Here is a 17,655-nt window from a genome sequence, read left to right on the forward strand (position 1 = left end):
CATTGGAGGGGATGTAAAGCGTTCTGTAACAACGAGGCTACAGCATACATCTAAAAAATAATTTGATTTGATGAAGACAGATGTTCTCACCAAATACCTTAAACAACGCTAAACCGCTCCAATCGGGGACATAAATATTGGGTGATTCCTCGGCTACAACAGCTCAGCAAGTGACATATTGCTCAACACTAGCACACACTAGACCTATTCATTACCTGGGCCTGGCCACGGATTAAAGGTGTTCCATTCCCAGCATGCATTAGTGATGCCAAACATTCCTGATGTGTTATCACACTGTGCCTTGACTTGTAGCACTGAAATATGTGTACTCTAAATTCACCGTATGTCTGTACAGGCTTGATTCTCCTATCCTGCTTTGTTATAATGAACCTGCTATTGCAGTATCAATTATAGTTAAGGTTTGTGTTCATTAGGGTATACTGTAGCGAATCTGTTAAAAAACAGAATACAAACATTTCTTATTGCACAAGTTCAGATAATATGTCCCTGTTTCACTCCCTTTTGGGCTGTTTTCTTTGATTTCGTGCTTACTAAACATGACCCAGGTTCTCATAGTTACATGTGTATCTGCTCAATAACAATGTACTACTTTGCCTCCAAATGTTAGATGCATTCAAGAGGTTTAACTGCAGGTGGAATGCTCTTATATAGGAGTTGATGTATACTTGGAGAATAGCTCAATTGCTGAGGGAATAAGATCCTTACATACAGGGGTGTCATACCCTGACAGGGCACTGGGTCATGTTCCCCCTCATTTGTCCTGTAAACATTTTTTGGGGGGGTATGTTTATTATGTTATTTTTGGTTGTTATTTCCCTCTAATACTACTAACCACCTAGCAATTTTATGAAGTGGGCTTTAGTTAACCCAGATAGGTTCTCAACCTCATAACTAGCTACCCAGAAGCAAACTGCTTTTAGCAACGCTAGTATTTACACACTAGCGTTGCTTGGAATCAGCTGGCAAAAAAAACGGAATAGTCCAAAATAAAATGTAAACTTACTCTGCCGATTGTCCGTAGGGTTGGTCCTTATGCGGGGGGGGACATGTAATAGAACATATATTAAACAGACTTTCCAAACGTGTGTCTGATGTAGACCCATTTCCTCTCCGCTTACCTCAAGTCAAAGTAAAAGTCCTGTACGTGCGCCATACCTGCAACAACAAAAAAAGCACAAATAAAAAAGCTCTATTGTCGAGAGCTGTTTTATAATTTAATGTGTTTATTGTTTGTCTATCTTTTTATGTATTTGTCAACAAGTTTATATATGTTTACAACAAGCAAGGGCAAAATACAAGCAAAATATCAAAATAGGGGCATTGGGGAATAATAACATATTGTACGGAATACATTTGTACTATAGTGAAGCCGTCTCTAGAGTAATGCAAGGTCTCTTTCATGATCACGTGAAACTTCAATTGCTATGGAAATGCTGGGATGTGTTTTTCAATTATGTTAAAGGTAATTATGATGCAACTATGATGGTGATACGATATGGATTACAATTCTGAATATTAATGCTATACACACTACATGTTACACACATAGACACTCAAACATTCAAATTGGCGGAGTTATTATTTATTTGGACATCACACATTATAGTCTTACTCTTATACAGACATCATACACACTCTCATTATATCATATCCAATATCATACACATCAACCTACTCAGATTTGTTACACACAAAATTTGTCTCAATTTTCTAATATCTGTGGCATTGGCTCACAAGCAAACAGGCAAGGGAATAAAAAAACTATTGCTAGAACCTATTTCTCGAATTCTAAATATCAGACATTTGAAAGCTCTAGTTTTGACCTTCATAATACCTCTGATGGCAATAACTTTACAAGCAGTAATTATGGTCAATTTAACCTGAGAATAGTATCACTGAGAATAGTTATAATTGTAACGGTTTGGCAGATTATAAAAAAGATCAGTCTTTACATGGCTAAAAGAAAATGAATATAACATATACTGTTTACAGGAAACTCACTCTACATCCTTAGATGAAGTTGCGTGGAAAAAGGAATGGGGTGGTGAAATAATTTTCTGTCATGGACAAAGGAACTCAAAGGGTGTAATGATATTAATAAACAAAAATGTCGATCTGAATGTGCAAATAATCAGGAATGATTCGCAAGGAAGGTGGATCCTTTTGAATATGAAAGTGGACGAAAAATAAATTTGGCTCATTAATCTATATGGTCCAAATCAGGATGATCCACACTTCTTCGAAAAACATTTATACCAATTTATTGAATTTACAGGCAACAAATGATCTAATCATTATGGTAGGAGACTATAACACAGTGTTAAGTACCTCAATGGACCGTAAAGGTAATCACTCTACAAACTATCATCACCGTGCTCTTAAGGAAATCACAAATATTATGGACACATTAGAAATAGTGGATATTTGGTGACCAAAAAACCCCGACCTAGTGAGATATACATGGAGGAGACTTAATCAAGCTAGTCGTCTTGACTACTTTCTTGTTTCTTTCTCTCTTGCATCAAAGGTTAAAAAAGTTTTAATAGGAGACAGAATGCGATCGGATCATCATCATCTAATTGGCATTCACATAACTCACATAACACATTATAGATTTTCCACGTGGACGAGGATATTGGACATTTAATCAAAGTTTACTGGAGGACAACTTATTTTTAACTAAGACAAAATAATTTATAACTGAATTTTCCCAGTATAATATAGGTTCAGCAAATCCCCTTATTGTTTGGGATACCTTTAAATGTACCTTCAGGGGTCATTCAATTCAAATTTCATCAATAATAAAAAATACGTTTCTGGCTAAAGAAACAAGACTAACAATGGAAATCCATGAACTAATAGTACAGGTAGATAGCAATAAAAATGATACTACAGTGATACAAAATAAGTTAGAGGAAAAACAAAAAGAACTTATTCAAGAATGATCTAATATAATCTATTACAAAAATAAAGCAAACTGAATGGAATATGGAGAACAATGCACAAAATTCTTCCTGAATCTCCAATACAGGAACGCTAACAAAAATAATTTGCAAAAACTCGTTACTGAAGACGGAGTCATCTATGATTCTTCTAATTATATTTTAAAAGAGGAAGCTAATTATATTAGGCAGATGTTCTTTTTTCCGTTTTATCCTCTCCCACTGAATGAAGATTACGGTAAGGAATTCTTTCCAAATAATATAAAAAATGGAAAATTAACAAATGTACAGAAAGATCAGTGCAAATCACAGAGGAATAACTTTTTGAGGTTATTAAATCCTTTCAGTCTGGAAAAACCCCAGGGCTTGATGGCATACCGGTAGAGGTATATCAAGTATTTTTGCTATACTAAAAGCTCCATTGTTAGATTTTTTTAACTACTCCTATAGAAATGGTAGTCTGTCAGGTACTCAGCAGGAAGGTCTGATTTCTCTATTACTAAAACAAGACCCAGATGGCAAATACAAAGACCCAGTCTATCTAAAAAACTGGAGGCCCCTTACACTTCAATGTTGTGATGCAAAAATACTAGCAAAATGCGTAGCACTCAAAATTAAAAGGGTTTTACCAGGTATTGTTCATCCTGATCAGACAGGTTTTTTACATGGATGATACATTGGAGATAATATACGACAACTACTAGAAATAATAGAACATCATGAAACATATAAGAAGCCAGGAATGGTATTTATAGCGGATTTTGAAAAGGCATTTGATAAAGTAAGACTGGATTTTATTTATAAATGGCTGGATTTTTTCAATTTCAGTAATTCTGTTATAAAATGGGTAAAAATAATGTATAGCAACCCCAGGTGTAACATAGTAAATAACGGCTACTTCTCAGAGAGTTTTGAATTGTCAAGAGGAGTTAAACAAGGGTGTCCGCTGTCACCATATCTATTCGTTATGGCCATCGAAATGCTAGCTATTAAAATCTGATCCAATAACAACATTAGAGGATTAGAAATCCAAGGCTTAAAAAAAAGTTGTCCATGTATGTCGATGACTTTATGTTTTATGTTAAGTCTGCAAGCTAGATCCCTGCAATGTCTCATTAAAGATCTAGATAACTTTTCTGTACTCTCTGGACTAAAACCTAATTATGACAAGTGTACAATATTACGTATTGGATCCTTAAAAAATACAAAGTTTACATTACCCTGCAGCTTACCTATAAAATGGGCTGATGGTGAAGTAAACATACTTGGTATTCATATCACAAAATATATAAATAAGCTCTCCACAATGAATTTTAATAGAAAACTTGTAAAAATAGACAAGATCCATGGAGAGGTAAATACCTGTCTATTTATAGAAAAATTGCCCTGATTAACTCCTTAGTCATATCTCAGTTTACTCACTTACTTATGGCGCTGCCTACTCCTGATGATTCGTTTTTCAAATCATATGAGCAAAAAATATTTCGCTTTATCTGGGACGCTAAACCAGACAAAATAAAATGAGCCTGTCTATATAATGAATATGAATTGGGTGGGTTGAGATGATTAAATATAAAGCACTAAACCTCTCTCTAAAAGCTTCACTCATTCAAAAGTTTTATTTGAACCCTAAATGGTTCTCAAGCTCATCCATTGTTTAAAAATTGCCTTTTTGCCTTTGTGCAGATTGCCATGTCTCATTTTCGATTAATTGAAAATGATACTTTTTTCAAAGTATCTGTCTTCTTCAAACAAGCATTGCAGAGCTGGCAAAAATTTCAATTTCATCCCCCTGAAAAGATAGAACAAATATTACAACAAATATTATGGCTGAACTCAAATGTGCTGGTTGATAAAATACCTGTATTTATGGGAAAGATGTTTGAAAAGGGTATTTTGTTCTTAAATGATATTGTAAATTGTAATGGTAGAGTTATGTCCTTCATGGAGTTATCAGAATTCTACGGGAAGGTCTGCTCAATCCAAGAGTACAACCAATTGATTACAGCATTGCCCCAATGAAGGAGGCGGGTGGCAGCGGGAGGAGGTAGGGAACTGGTCTGTCTGCCCAATATAAAGGATCAAAACTGGCAGAGGAATAAAAATAGCATAAATAGGAAAGTATACCAGTTTCATTTGAGGACCAGGATGTTGACAACTGTGCCATACAGATTGCAAAATAGTTGGGAAGAGATGTTTGATGTACCGATTCCAGGGTACAGGGTGTATGAGTTGATATATAAAACAACGCAAGATTCAAGACTTTGTGCTTTTCAGCTAAAATTATTATATAGAATTCTTGCCACCAACAAAATGTTGAATTTTTGGGGCATAAAATCATCGAAGCTCTGCAGATTTTGTTGTGAGGATACAGAATCAATAGTCCATTTATTTTGGTATTGCCCTCAGGTAGCCTGTTTCTGGACTCAGGTTCAGGAATGGCTAAAAATGCATAGCATTGATCTAAAATTGACCCTAGAAATAGTACCGTTAGGAGATCTGGAGAGAACAGGTCAGTCAATTACTAATATACTAATACTCTTAGTAAAAGTATTTATCTTCAACACGCAATCTGTAGATTCTATTCGATTAGATAGATTGAAATTGTACATTAAACATCATAGCATAGTTGAAAGATATGTGTTGCGTAGAAACACAAAGTGGGTGGCCAGCAGAGATAGATGGGATGGGCTGAGGGAAGCTGAGGGTTGGTATGTGGAATTGGAGACAAGTGGGAGTGGAGTTGCTGTGTGAGAGAGAGAATGATGGTCAAAAGATAAAGGGGGGGAAAAAGTCTAAATAAAACATAATAAAAGTACATTTGAATGACACTAAGTGGCAGTGTTTTTACAACTAATGCCGGTTTGCCTGAGGCTGATGCCGTGCAGGTGTTTGTACACATGCATATACACACACTCTCATTCAAATAAACACATACAAGAACACACACATACATGTAATAGTGCCAGACATGCACACAACATGATTTCAGTTGTCCTTGATGTCCTTTGTTTTAAATCTATTATATTTAGTTTTATTTTTTTGGCATTGTTGTTTGCTGTTTTCTTCTGTCTTTTCCTTTTTTCTCTTTAGTTAATTCTCTTGGTTGTTGGTGCATTGGGGGGTTCTTGGGGGTGGGGAATGTAATTAATTGTATTTTATTTTTTTTACGGGGGGACTGTGATAGGGGTCTGGTTGAGGGACAGCTATTGGGGAACTGTGGGGGGATCTTGGAGGGTTCAGGTTTCACAAGACTGTGATCATGAAAAAGGAAACTATGACATATATACTGCTCAAAAAATAAAGGGAACACTTAAACAACACAATGTAACTCCAAGTCAATCACACTTCTGTGATATCAAACTGTCCACTTAGGAAGCAACACTGATTGACAATAAATTTCACATGCTGTTGTGCAAATGGAATAGACAACAGGTGGAAATTATAGGCAATTAGCAAGACACCCCCAATAAAGGAGTGGTTCTGCAGGTGGGGACCACAGACCACTTCTCAGTTCCTATGCTTCCTGGCTGATGTTTTGGTCACTTTTGAATGCTGGCGGTGCTTTCACTCTAGTGGTAGCATGAGACGGAGTCTACAACCCACACAAGTGGCTCAGGTAGTGCAGCTCATCCAGGATGGCACATCAATGCGAGCTGTGGCAAGAAGGTTTGCTGTGTCTGTCAGCGTAGTGTCCAGAGCATGGAGGCGCTACCAGGAGACAGGCCAGTACATCAGGAGACGTGGAGGAGGCCGTAGGAGGGCAACAACCCAGCAGCAGGACCGCTACCTCCGCACCGCTACCTCCATGTGCTCGCCAGAGGTAGCCTGACTGCCATTAGGTACCGAGATGAGATCCTCAGACCCCTTGTGAGACCATATGCTGGTACGGTTGGCCCTGGGTTCCTCCTAATGCAAGACAATGCTAGACCTCATGTGGCTGGAGTGTGTCAGCAGTTCCTGCAAGAGGAAGGCATTGATGCTATGGACTGACCCGCCCGTTCCCCAGACCTGAATCCAATTGAGCACATCTGGGACATCATGTCTCGCTCCATCCACCAACACCACGTTGCACCACAGACTGTCCAGGAGTTGGCGGATGCTTTAGTCCAGGTCTGGGAGGAGATCCCTCAGGAGACCATCCGCCACCTCATCAGGAGCATGCCCAGGCGTTGTAGGGAGGTCATACAGGCACGTGGAGGCCACAAACACTACTGAGCCTAATTTTGACTTGTTTTAAGGACATTACATCAAAGTTGGATCAGCCTGTAGTGTGGTTTTCCACTTTAATTTTGAGTGTGACTCCAAATCCAGAGCCCTCCATGGGTTGATAAATTGGATTTCCATTGATTATTTTTGTGTGATTTTGTTGTCAGCACATTCAACTATGTAAAGAAAAAAGTATTTCATAAGATTATTTCATTCATTCAGATCTAGGATGTGTTATTTTAGTGTTCCCTTTATTTTTTTGAGCAGTGTATTTTATATCACTATCATGCACACGCACCCTCACATATAAGGATGGCTCTGTTGCGGAAAGACTGATACATGTTTGATAGTGTCTTGATGCTGTATTGTTTGTCCTTCATGTTCTAATACTTTAATGTTACCCCTTCCTTGTATTTTTTGTAATAAATAATAAAAAATAAAACAATTTAATTAAAAAAGCAAGAACATGTCGGGACTTTTATTTTGACATGAGGTAAGCAGAGAGGAACTGACCTCGCTAAGGAAATGGGCCTACAGCAGACCCACGCTTGGAAATTCTGTTTAATTATACGTTCCATTAATGGGTTTTTTAGCGTCAAATTCCCTCCTGCATAAGGACCAAGCCTACAGCCTACAGACAAATTAAAATGTATTTAATAACTTCTGGCTTCCAGCGGACTATTCCGTTTTTTTGAAAGTTAATTCCCAGTCACGCTAGTGTGTAAATACTAGCATTGTTAAAAGCAGTTACCATGAAACCTTTTCAGGCTTTGAATCAAGTTAGAGTAGCTAGCTTGTCTAACTATCATAGCTGGCATGCCTGCTGGCAAGGTTGGTAGACTTTAGAAAACCACAAAATAACTAAATATACTGAATAAGACTCACATTCCTTTCAATCTTTCATTTAAACAGAGATACAGAGAAGGATTTAGTTTATAAAAAAAGATTTAAAAAACAGTTCAGCTCAAGAGGTATGCTTAGATATGCAGCAAAATATACAGTTGAAGTCGGAAGTTTACATACACCTTAGCCAAATACATTTAAACACAGTTTTTCACAATTCCTGACATTTAATCCTAGTAAAAATTCCCCGTCTTAGGTCAGTTAGGATCACCACTATTTTAAGAATGTGAAATGTCAGAATAATGGTAGAGAGAATTATTTATTTCAGCTTTTATTTATTTCATCACATTCCCAGTGGGTCAGAAGTTTACATACACTCAATTAGTATTTGGTAGCATTGCCTTTAAATTATTTAACTTGGGTTAAACGTTTCGGGTAGCCTTCCACACACTTCCCATTATAAGTTGTGTGAATTATGGCCCATTCCTCCTGACAGAGCTGGTGTAACTGAGTCAGGTTTATAGGCCTCCTTGCTCGCACACACTTTTTCAGTTCTGTCCACAAATTTTCTATAAGATTGAGGTCAGGGCTTTGTGAGTGGCACTCCAATACCTTGACTTTGTTGTTCTTAAGCCATTTTGCCACAACTTTGGAAGTATGCTTGGGGTCATTGTCCATTTGGAAGACACATTTGTGACCAAGCTTTAACTTCCTGACTGATGCCTTGAGATGTTGCTTCAATATATCCACATAATTTCCCTTCCTCATGATGCCATCTATTTTGTGAAGTGCACCAGTCCCTCCTGCAGCAAAGCACCCCCACAACATGATGCTGCCACCCTCATGCTTCACGGTTGGGATGGTGTTCTTCGGCTTGCAAGCCTCCCCTTTTTTCCTCGAAACATAATGATGGTCATTATGGCCAAACAGTTATATTTTTGTTTCATCAGACCAAAGTACGATCTTTGTCCCCATATGCAGTTGCAAACCGTAGTCTTTTTATGGCAGTTTTATGACAGTGTGTCACGGTTGTTGTAAGAGGCGCAGCGTTTGTTGAGTTCCACATATTTATTTAAAGTGAAACTTCTTTAACCAAAACAATAAACAAGCAACACAATGTGACTACGTGGTGACTCAAGCACCAACACAAACAATATCCCACAAACACAAGTGGGAGAAATGGCTACCTAAATATGATCCCCAATTAGTGGCAACGATTACCAGCTGCCTCTAATTGGGAACCATACAAAACACCAACATATAAATATTGAACTAGAACACCCCCTAGTCACGCCCTGGCCTACTACACCATAGAGAACCAAGGGCTCTCTATGGTCAGGGCGTGACAGTACCCTGGGTGGGTCGCCGCCCCCGCCCAGACACCGGATCCGGCCATGGCGCCGGGCTGAACGCCGTGCCAGGACTGGGCACCGGTGCAGAGGAAGGCTCCTGCCATGGAGCGGGACTGGACACCGTGCCAGGACTGGGCACCAGTGCAGAGGAAGGCTCCTGCCATGGAGCGGGACTAGACACCATGCCTGGACTGGGCACCGGCGCAGAGAAAGGCTCCGGCCTTGGAGCAGGACTGGACGCCATGCCTGAACTGGGCACCGGCGCAGAGGAAGGCTCCTACCATGGAGCGGGACTGGACACCGTGCCTGGACTGGGCACCGGCGCAGAGGAAGGCTCCTGCCATGGAGCGGGACTGGACACCGTGCCAGGACTGGGCACCGGCACAGAGGAAGGCTCCTGCCATGGAGCGGGACTAGACACCGTGCCTGGACTGGGCACCGGCGCAGAGAAAGGCTCCGGCCTTGGAGCAGGACTGGACGCCATGCCTGGACTGGGCACCGGCGCAGAGGAAGGCTCCTACCATGGAGCGGGACTGGACACCGTGCCTGGACTAGGCACCGGCGCAGAGGAAGGCTCCGGCCTTGGAGCGGGACTCGACACCGTGCCTGGACTGGGCACCGGCGCAGAAGAAGACTCCGGCCTTGGAGCTGGACTGGACACCATGCCTGGACTGGGCACTGGTGCAGAGGAAGACTCCGGCCTTAGAGCTGGACTGGATGCCGTGCCTGGACTGGGCACCGGCGCAGAGGAAGACTCCGGCCTTGGAGCTGGACTGGACACCGTGCCTGGACTGGGCACTGGTGCAGAGGAAGACTCCGGCCTTAGAGCTGGACTGGACGCCGTGCCTGGACTGGGCACCGGTGCAGAGGAAGGCTCCGGCCTTGGAGTGGGACTGGACGCCGTGCCTGGACTGGGCACCGGCGCAGAGGAAGACTCCGGCCTTGGAGCTGGACTGGACGCCGTGCCTGGACTGGGCACCGGCGCAGAGGAAGGCACCGGCCTTGGAGTGGGACTGGACTGGACGCCTTGCCTGGACTGGGCACCGGCGCAGGAGAAGGCTCCGGCCATGGCACCGGCGCAGGAAGCTCCGGGCCGTGGACCGTCACTGGAAGCTCCGGACCATTGACCGTCACTGGAAGCTCCGGGCCGTTGACCGTCACTGGAAGCTCCGGGCCGTTGACCGTCACTGGAAGATCCGGGCCGTTGACCGTCACTGGAGGCTCCGGGCCATTGACCATCACTGGAAGCTCCAGGCCGTTGACCGTCACTGGAAACTCCGGGCCGGAGTGGCGCACTGGAGGCCTAGTGTGTGGAGCCGGTACAGGTGGCACCGGACTGTTGACATGCACTTCAGGGCGAGTGCGAGGAGCTGGCACAGGACGTACCAGACTGGGGAGGCGCACTGGAGGCCTGGTGCGTGGAGCCGGCACAGGTGGCACCAGACTGTTGACATGCACTTCAGGGAGGGTGCGGGGAGCCGGCACAGGACTCACCAGACTGCTGACAGGATATTCAGGTCAAATGTTATGCAGAACACACCTGCACAACATCTCTCTCATCTCTCTCTCTCCCAACTTCTCCATTGCCTCCCTGACGGTCTCTGGCTCTTCCCTCTGCTCAGCCGCCAGCTCCATGTGCCCCCCCCCCCAAAAAAAAAATCTTGGGGTTTCTGTGGCCGCGGCCCCCGGCGTCGTCGCTGTCCTTCCATGCTCGTTTGCGAATCCCGCCAAGGAAGGGTCTCGTGTCCTCCCATGACTTCCTCCCATGTCCAAAACTCCTTTACCTCGTGCACACGGTGCTTGGTCCTCTTTTGGTGGGATATTCTGTCACGGTTGTTGTAAGAGACGGACCAAGGCGCAGCATTTGTTGAGTTCCACATATTTATTTAAAGTGAAACTTCTTTAACCAAAACAATAAACAAGCAACACAACGTGACTACGTGGTGACACAAGCACCAACACAAACAATATCCCACAAACACAAGTGGGAGAAATGGCTACCTAAATATGATCCCCAATTAGAGGCAACGATTACCAGCTGCCTCTAATTGGGAACCATACAAAACACCAACATAGAAATATTGAACTAGAACATCCCCTAGTCACGCCCTGACCTACTACACCATAGAGAACCAAGGGCTCTCTATGGCCAGGGCGTGACACAGTGGCTTCTTCCTTGCTGAGTGGGCTTTCAGGTTATGTTGATATAGGACTCGTTTTACTGTGGATATAGATACTTTTGTACCTGTTTCCTCCAGCATCTTCACAAGGTCCTTTGCTGTTGTTCTGGGATTGATTTGCACTTTTCGCACCAAAGTACGTTCATATCTAGGAGACAGAACGCATCTCCTTCCTGAGCGGTATGACGGCTGCGTGGTCCCATGGTGTTTATACTTGCGTACTATTGTTTGTACAGATGAACGTGGTACCTTCAGGCATTTGGAAATTGCTCCCAAGGATGAACCAGACTTGTGGAGGTCTACAATTTTTTTCTCTTGGCTGATTTCTTTTGATTTTCCTATGATGTCAAGCAAAGAGGCATTGAGTTTGAAGGTAGGCCTTGAAATACATCCACAAGTACACCTCCAATTGACTCAAATTATGTCAATTAGCCTATTAGAAGCTTCTAAAGCCATTTCTGGAATTTTCCAAGCTGTTTAAAGGCACAGTCAACTTAGTGTATGTAAACTTCTGACCCACTGGAATTGTGATACAGTGAATTATAAGTGAAATAATCTGTCTGGTAACAATTGTTGGAAAAATTACTTGTGCACAAAGTAGATGTCCTAACCAACTTGCCAAAACTATAGTTTGTTAACAAGAGATTTGTGGAGTGGTTGAAAAACGAATTTTAATGACTCCAACCTAAGTGTATGTAAACTTCCGACTTCAACTGTCCATACTTTTGACATAGAATTAAGCATAATGAGCTGTTTCACGTGTTTGAAAAATGCGAAATTCTCAAATTTATGGTCGGAGGACCTAGCCCCTCTCCGGACCACCCGCCAGCCATCCTCATATACTTTGTGCCCCTCTTTACATCTCTCCTGTCTTCCTTTTGTACTCTTCTGTACATTGGTGATGTCATTCCTTCCTTGACAGTAACAAATATAAGATCTTGCCCTGTACATAATATACTTTCTCAGCAACTGATATAACCACCTTGTCGTATTCATTAAATCTATGACCTGTTGGGTTATTCACTGAAAATAGATCATCATTAGAGCATTCAGCCTTGAAATGATGTCATAAAACAATGTAAATGATCTGAATACATATATCTGCATGGCCTTTTTCGTCATGCCCCAAAACCTTGTATAGCAACAGCATGTGTATTATAGAATGAGCAAGCTACAACAGCCCTGATCACATTGCAACAAAAACATACTAGGAGATGTTACTGCCTCTTTTTATCCTCAACTGACAGTTTTTTTTCTCACAGGACCACCTCCGCACGCTTTGCACTGTTGATTCAGCTCTTTCTAACATAAATATCTTGCCTGTTCAGTAAACAGCGTTCACCCCTCCCCCTTTTCACCCCTTACTTCCGCCACTGAGAGTTCCATCGCTGCTCTCTCTCTCTCTGACATCACAGACAGACGTGGTCCGCCCACTGAGCGGGTCCGCCCCCACGATGCCTTGCAGAGATGGGCCTACTTATGACGCACACACGCCTCCTCGGTGTAACCCTTACCATGCCAGTATGAAGACTGGGGGAGCCGGATTAGGCTCAGTTTCAAAAATAGGATTAAAAGTGCATGCACTTCAATGTTTTGTTCTAGAAATTGAGCAGGTCCATTCACAGGAGACAAATCAGATTGTGTCTAATAACAGCAGTGTAAAATGATCTTCTATAACATCTGCGTGTAGAAACAATATGTTGATTTAGTATGGCCTTTGGGACAGGTATTTAAAGGAATAGTTCAAGATTTTGGCAATGAAGCTACTTCTCCAGAGTCAGATGAACTGGTGGATACCATTTTTATGTCTCTTTGTCCAGTATGAAGGAAGTTAAATGTAGTTTCGCAAACTAATGCAAACTAGCATTAGCACAATGACTAGACATCTACAGGAACAGTTTAGCATGCTGGGGAAGTAGACAGCCTTATTCTAAAATTGAATAAATAGTTTTTTCCCCTCATCAATCTACACACAATACCCCATAATGACAAAGCGGAAACAGGTTTTTAGAAATGTTTTGCACATTTATTAAAAATAAAAACAGAAATACCTTATTTACATATGTATTGAGCAGGGTGCCTGTGGATCAGTTGTTGTGGGGGGTTAAGTGCCTTGCTAAAGGCCACAAAGACAGGTAATGACAGCAGGAACTGTATCTCCCCTTACAGTGACAACACAGATATACACCAGTGAGGCTGATTGAGGGTAATTTGATATCTGATGGGATTCTGTGGGATTCTGGCAAATCAAGCACTTTACATGTGAGTGTGCTTTTCCTGTGTCAATCAGTTGTAGAGTGACCTTGAATCACTGAGAGTCATTTTATGTATGTTTTTATGAAACTAATAATAAAAACACATAAAAACCATACTCATTGTGACAGTTTAGCAGACAGCAACATATAGGAGCAATGTGGGTTAAGTACCTTGCTCAAGGACACATTGACAGATTTGTCACCCAGTCGGTTTGGGTTTGTTTACTTTTCAGTTAGTGGCCCAACACTTTTTCTCCATTTGTTTTTTTCTTTATCTGACTTTCACCACACTTTTAATATAAATGTTGTATTTAAAAAAATAACATACAATCTACCTGCAGTGAAGCTGCTCAACATTTACATTACATTGTCATCTAACAGACTCCCATCCAGAGCAACGCACAGAAGCAACCAGGGTCGACACCCTGCCCAAGAGCATGTCGACAGGTCTCTCACCAGGTCAAAACGGGGACCCGAACCAGTGACCTATTGGCCACTGGCCCAAGCTCCCAACCGCCAGGCCACTAACCCTCCAAGATCCCCTCACAGTTCCCCGAGGACTGTCCCTCAACCATCTGAGACCCCTGCCAAAAAATCCTAATAACAATACTAAAAATATCTCTTGAATCTTGCATCGTTTCATATATCAACTCATACACCCTGTGCCATGGCATCGGTACACCAAAAATCTGTTCCCAGCTATTTTGCAATCTGTATGGCACAGCAGTCAACATCCTGGTCCTCAAATGAAACTGGTATACTTTCCTTTTTATGGTATTTTTATTCCTCCAACAGTATTGATCATTTATATTGGGCAGACAGACCAGTTTGCTACATTGTCACTCTGCCACATTTGAGTTCTACCATAATATTTGTTGTGATATTTGTTATATATTTTCAGGGGGATGACATTGGAATTATAACCAGCTTTGCACCACACTTCTTAGATAAAGTCAAAAGAATGTTATGGGACACTTAATAGTGCAAAAATATTTGTCTAACCGATCTAAATGACTTGTTTTACTGTACAAAATGCAAAATAAATAGAATAGGGAAGAAAACAAGCACTGACCAACCCCCACGCCTCGATCCAAAGGTTTTCTATGACATCAAACCACAATGCACCGCACTGTTTGCAGTTTACCCGCCTTTTCCATGGTAATATGAATGGTACGTCCCCTTATTCAAATAAAATACTGGAAAAACGTCATTTCTGTCCAATCTGCGCGCTCTGAAGTGACACAATGGAACCTACGAGGATAGAAAAGATGGAGGCAGCGCGCGAGCGCACGCATAGAAACTTCTACCTTTCTAGCTGGAGGCTGGTCATCTATTGTTTCTTATTAATTGTTTCTTATTAAGGAAAAACAAAAAAAGGACATCATTAGTGAAGGAAAATGCGATCAATACACTGAACGTGGACAAGGGTAAGAAAACTTTAAACGCGGATTTGATTTGATTGTGCGCAAATTACGCATCGTTTCTTCTTCAACAACTGAGCTGTTATGGGAACCCCTCTTTCTGTTGTGAGGGTGTGCTGAATTTTTACAGCTGCCGTCATCTAAGATTTTGTATTTCTTTTAAATATGATGAAGGACATGAGTTTAAACCTGGCAAATTCCACAAATGTAAAGCCCAATCTCCGCGACACCGAGAGCATCCTCATCTCCTCGGACCTTGGCCTGCTGAAACTGGCCACCCCGGAGCTAGAGAGACTCATCATTCAGTCCAACGGAATGGTCACAACAACACCGACCTCTCAGTTCCTCTACCCCAAGTCGGTAACCGACGAACAGGAGTTTGCAGAGGGATTCGTCAAGGCTCTCGAGGACTTACACAAACAGAACCAGCTGAACGGCGGAACGTGCGCTCAAACGAACAGTATGGACTTAAGCACCAACGTTGCTCCTGTCACCATACACCTGGACCTACCCGTCTATACGAACTTGAACAGTTATGGCAATGGGCCTTTGGGAACCACTGTCAATTACTCCACAGACGCTGTCCCCTTCCCACCACCTCCCTCTCATCATTTAGGCTCCACACAACAGCAAGCGCATTCCCGTCTGCAATCCTTGAAGGATGAGCCGCAGACAGTCCCTGACGTGCACAGCTTCGGCGACAGTCCGCCACTGTCGCCTATCAACATGGACACGCAGGAGCGCATTAAAGCTGAGAGGAAAAAGCTGCGGAATAGAATTGCTGCGACCAAGTGTAGAAAGAGGAAACTGGAGAGGATATCCAGACTCGAGGACAAAGTTAAGAACCTAAAAACTCAAAACACTGACCTGGCCTCAACGGCAAATGTACTCCGGGAACAAGTGGCTCAGCTAAAACAAAAGGTTTTGAATCATGTGAACAGCGGATGCCAGTTATCGCCACATCAAGTTCAAGTGTACTAGTAGCAGGATGACATTTGTCAACCAGCATAAATAAGCTCATTAAACCTTTACTTGTTGGCTCTCAAATATTTCCACTATGTGCATGGAGCCAACGACGTTACAGACTGAAAGGACTTCACTAATGCACGTTTTTGTATACTGTTTACACGTTATTTCTCATGGGTGTACTTTACATAGACTGTCCCAAGACCAAATCTGCATATCGTCATTGTATTACTATATCATAGCCTTATACTGAAAGTAAAAAGTATTTGCATGTTTATTGACAAACTCGAATGTTACCTAACAGGTTTGGGCACATGTCATTTCTTAGCATTCTAACGTTTACAAGCAAGCATTTATGAACAGATTACATGTACATTTTATATTCAATGCTCCACAATGTCTTATTTCAGTGTTTTCTTATATTAATGTGAAGCTGTCATCTTTTGTTGCACTGAATAGTTTATTTCACATTCCTATTTTTACTTGGATTCTGATATCAAATAAACTTTGCTTGATAATACAAGGCACATGTTTTACTGTCTGTTGTGTTAATTTCCTGATTCATTTTGATGCAACAACAACAGAGCAAGATGCTATACATAATGTCTTCACAGTAGGTCTTTATACCAGTTGCGTTTGCACAATAGACTAAATTAATGGGTGGGGCACAGTAAAATATTGCTCAATACATATTTGGGAAATCCAATAAGTTAAAACTTGTGTCCAACCCAACATTAAAATCCAATGATGTACCTACATTTGTAGCTTATTCAAATCATATATGATTTGATATAAACATTTTTTTAGTACAACAGTTTGTTTATGGAGTTGCACAACACATACAGTACCGGTCAATAGTTTGGACACACCTACTCATTCCAGGGTTTTTCTTTATTTTTACTATTTTCTACATTGTAGAATAATAGTGAAGACATCAAAACTATGACATAACAAATATGGAATCATGTAGTAACTAAAAAAGTGTTAACAAATCAAAATATATTTTATATTTGAGATTCTAGTAGCCACCCTTTGCCTTGATGACAGCTTTGCACACTTGGCATTCTCTCAACCAGCTTCATGAAGTAGTCACCTGGAATGCATTTCAATTTACAGGTGTGCCTTGTTAAAAAATAATTTGTGGAATTGATTTCCTTCTTAATGTGTTTGAGTCAATCAGTTGTGTTGTGACAAGGTAGGGGCGGTAGCCCTATTTGTTAAAAGACCAAGTCCATATTATGGCAAGAACAGCTCAAATAAGCAAAGAGAAATTACAGTCCATCATTACTTTAAGACATGGTCAGTCAATTTGGAAAATGTCAAGAACTTTGAACGTTTTTTCAAGTGCATTTGCAAAAACCATCAAGCGCTATGATGAAACTGGCGCTCATGAGGACCGCCACAGGAAAGGAAGACCTAGAGTTACCTCTGCTGCAGAGGATAGATTTATTAGAGTTACCAGCCTC

At 41.7% G+C, this 17,655-nt stretch overlaps 1 protein-coding gene across 2 annotated transcripts; it reads left to right on the top strand.

Moving 5' to 3' along the window:
• Positions 1 to 14,993: 14,993 nt before the first annotated feature.
• LOC115151670 (transcription factor jun-D-like) lies at positions 14,994 to 16,716 on the top strand. 2 transcript variants are annotated; one of them, XM_029695804.1, is made up of 2 exons: positions 14,994 to 15,229; positions 15,398 to 16,716. In XM_029695804.1, exon 2 carries the CDS (start codon positions 15,401 to 15,403, stop codon positions 16,202 to 16,204), a length of 804 nt encoding a protein of 267 aa, XP_029551664.1. In that variant the 5' UTR covers positions 14,994 to 15,229; positions 15,398 to 15,400; the 3' UTR covers positions 16,205 to 16,716. The 2 variants fall into 2 exon arrangements, with proteins under 2 accessions (XP_029551664.1, XP_029551663.1); XM_029695803.1 differs by having other exon boundaries at positions 14,994 to 16,716.
• The last annotated feature ends 939 nt before the right edge of the window (positions 16,717 to 17,655 follow it).

Source organism: Salmo trutta, chromosome 17 (genome assembly GCF_901001165.1).
Source record: "Salmo trutta chromosome 17, fSalTru1.1, whole genome shotgun sequence".
In the NCBI taxonomy this organism is placed as follows: Eukaryota; Metazoa; Chordata; class Actinopteri; order Salmoniformes; family Salmonidae; genus Salmo; species Salmo trutta.

Excerpts from the sequence above, each read along its gene's own strand:
- LOC115151670 (XM_029695803.1), top strand. The coding sequence starts at position 15,389 with ATGATGAAGGACATGAGTTTAAACCTGGCAAATTCCACAAATGTAAAG.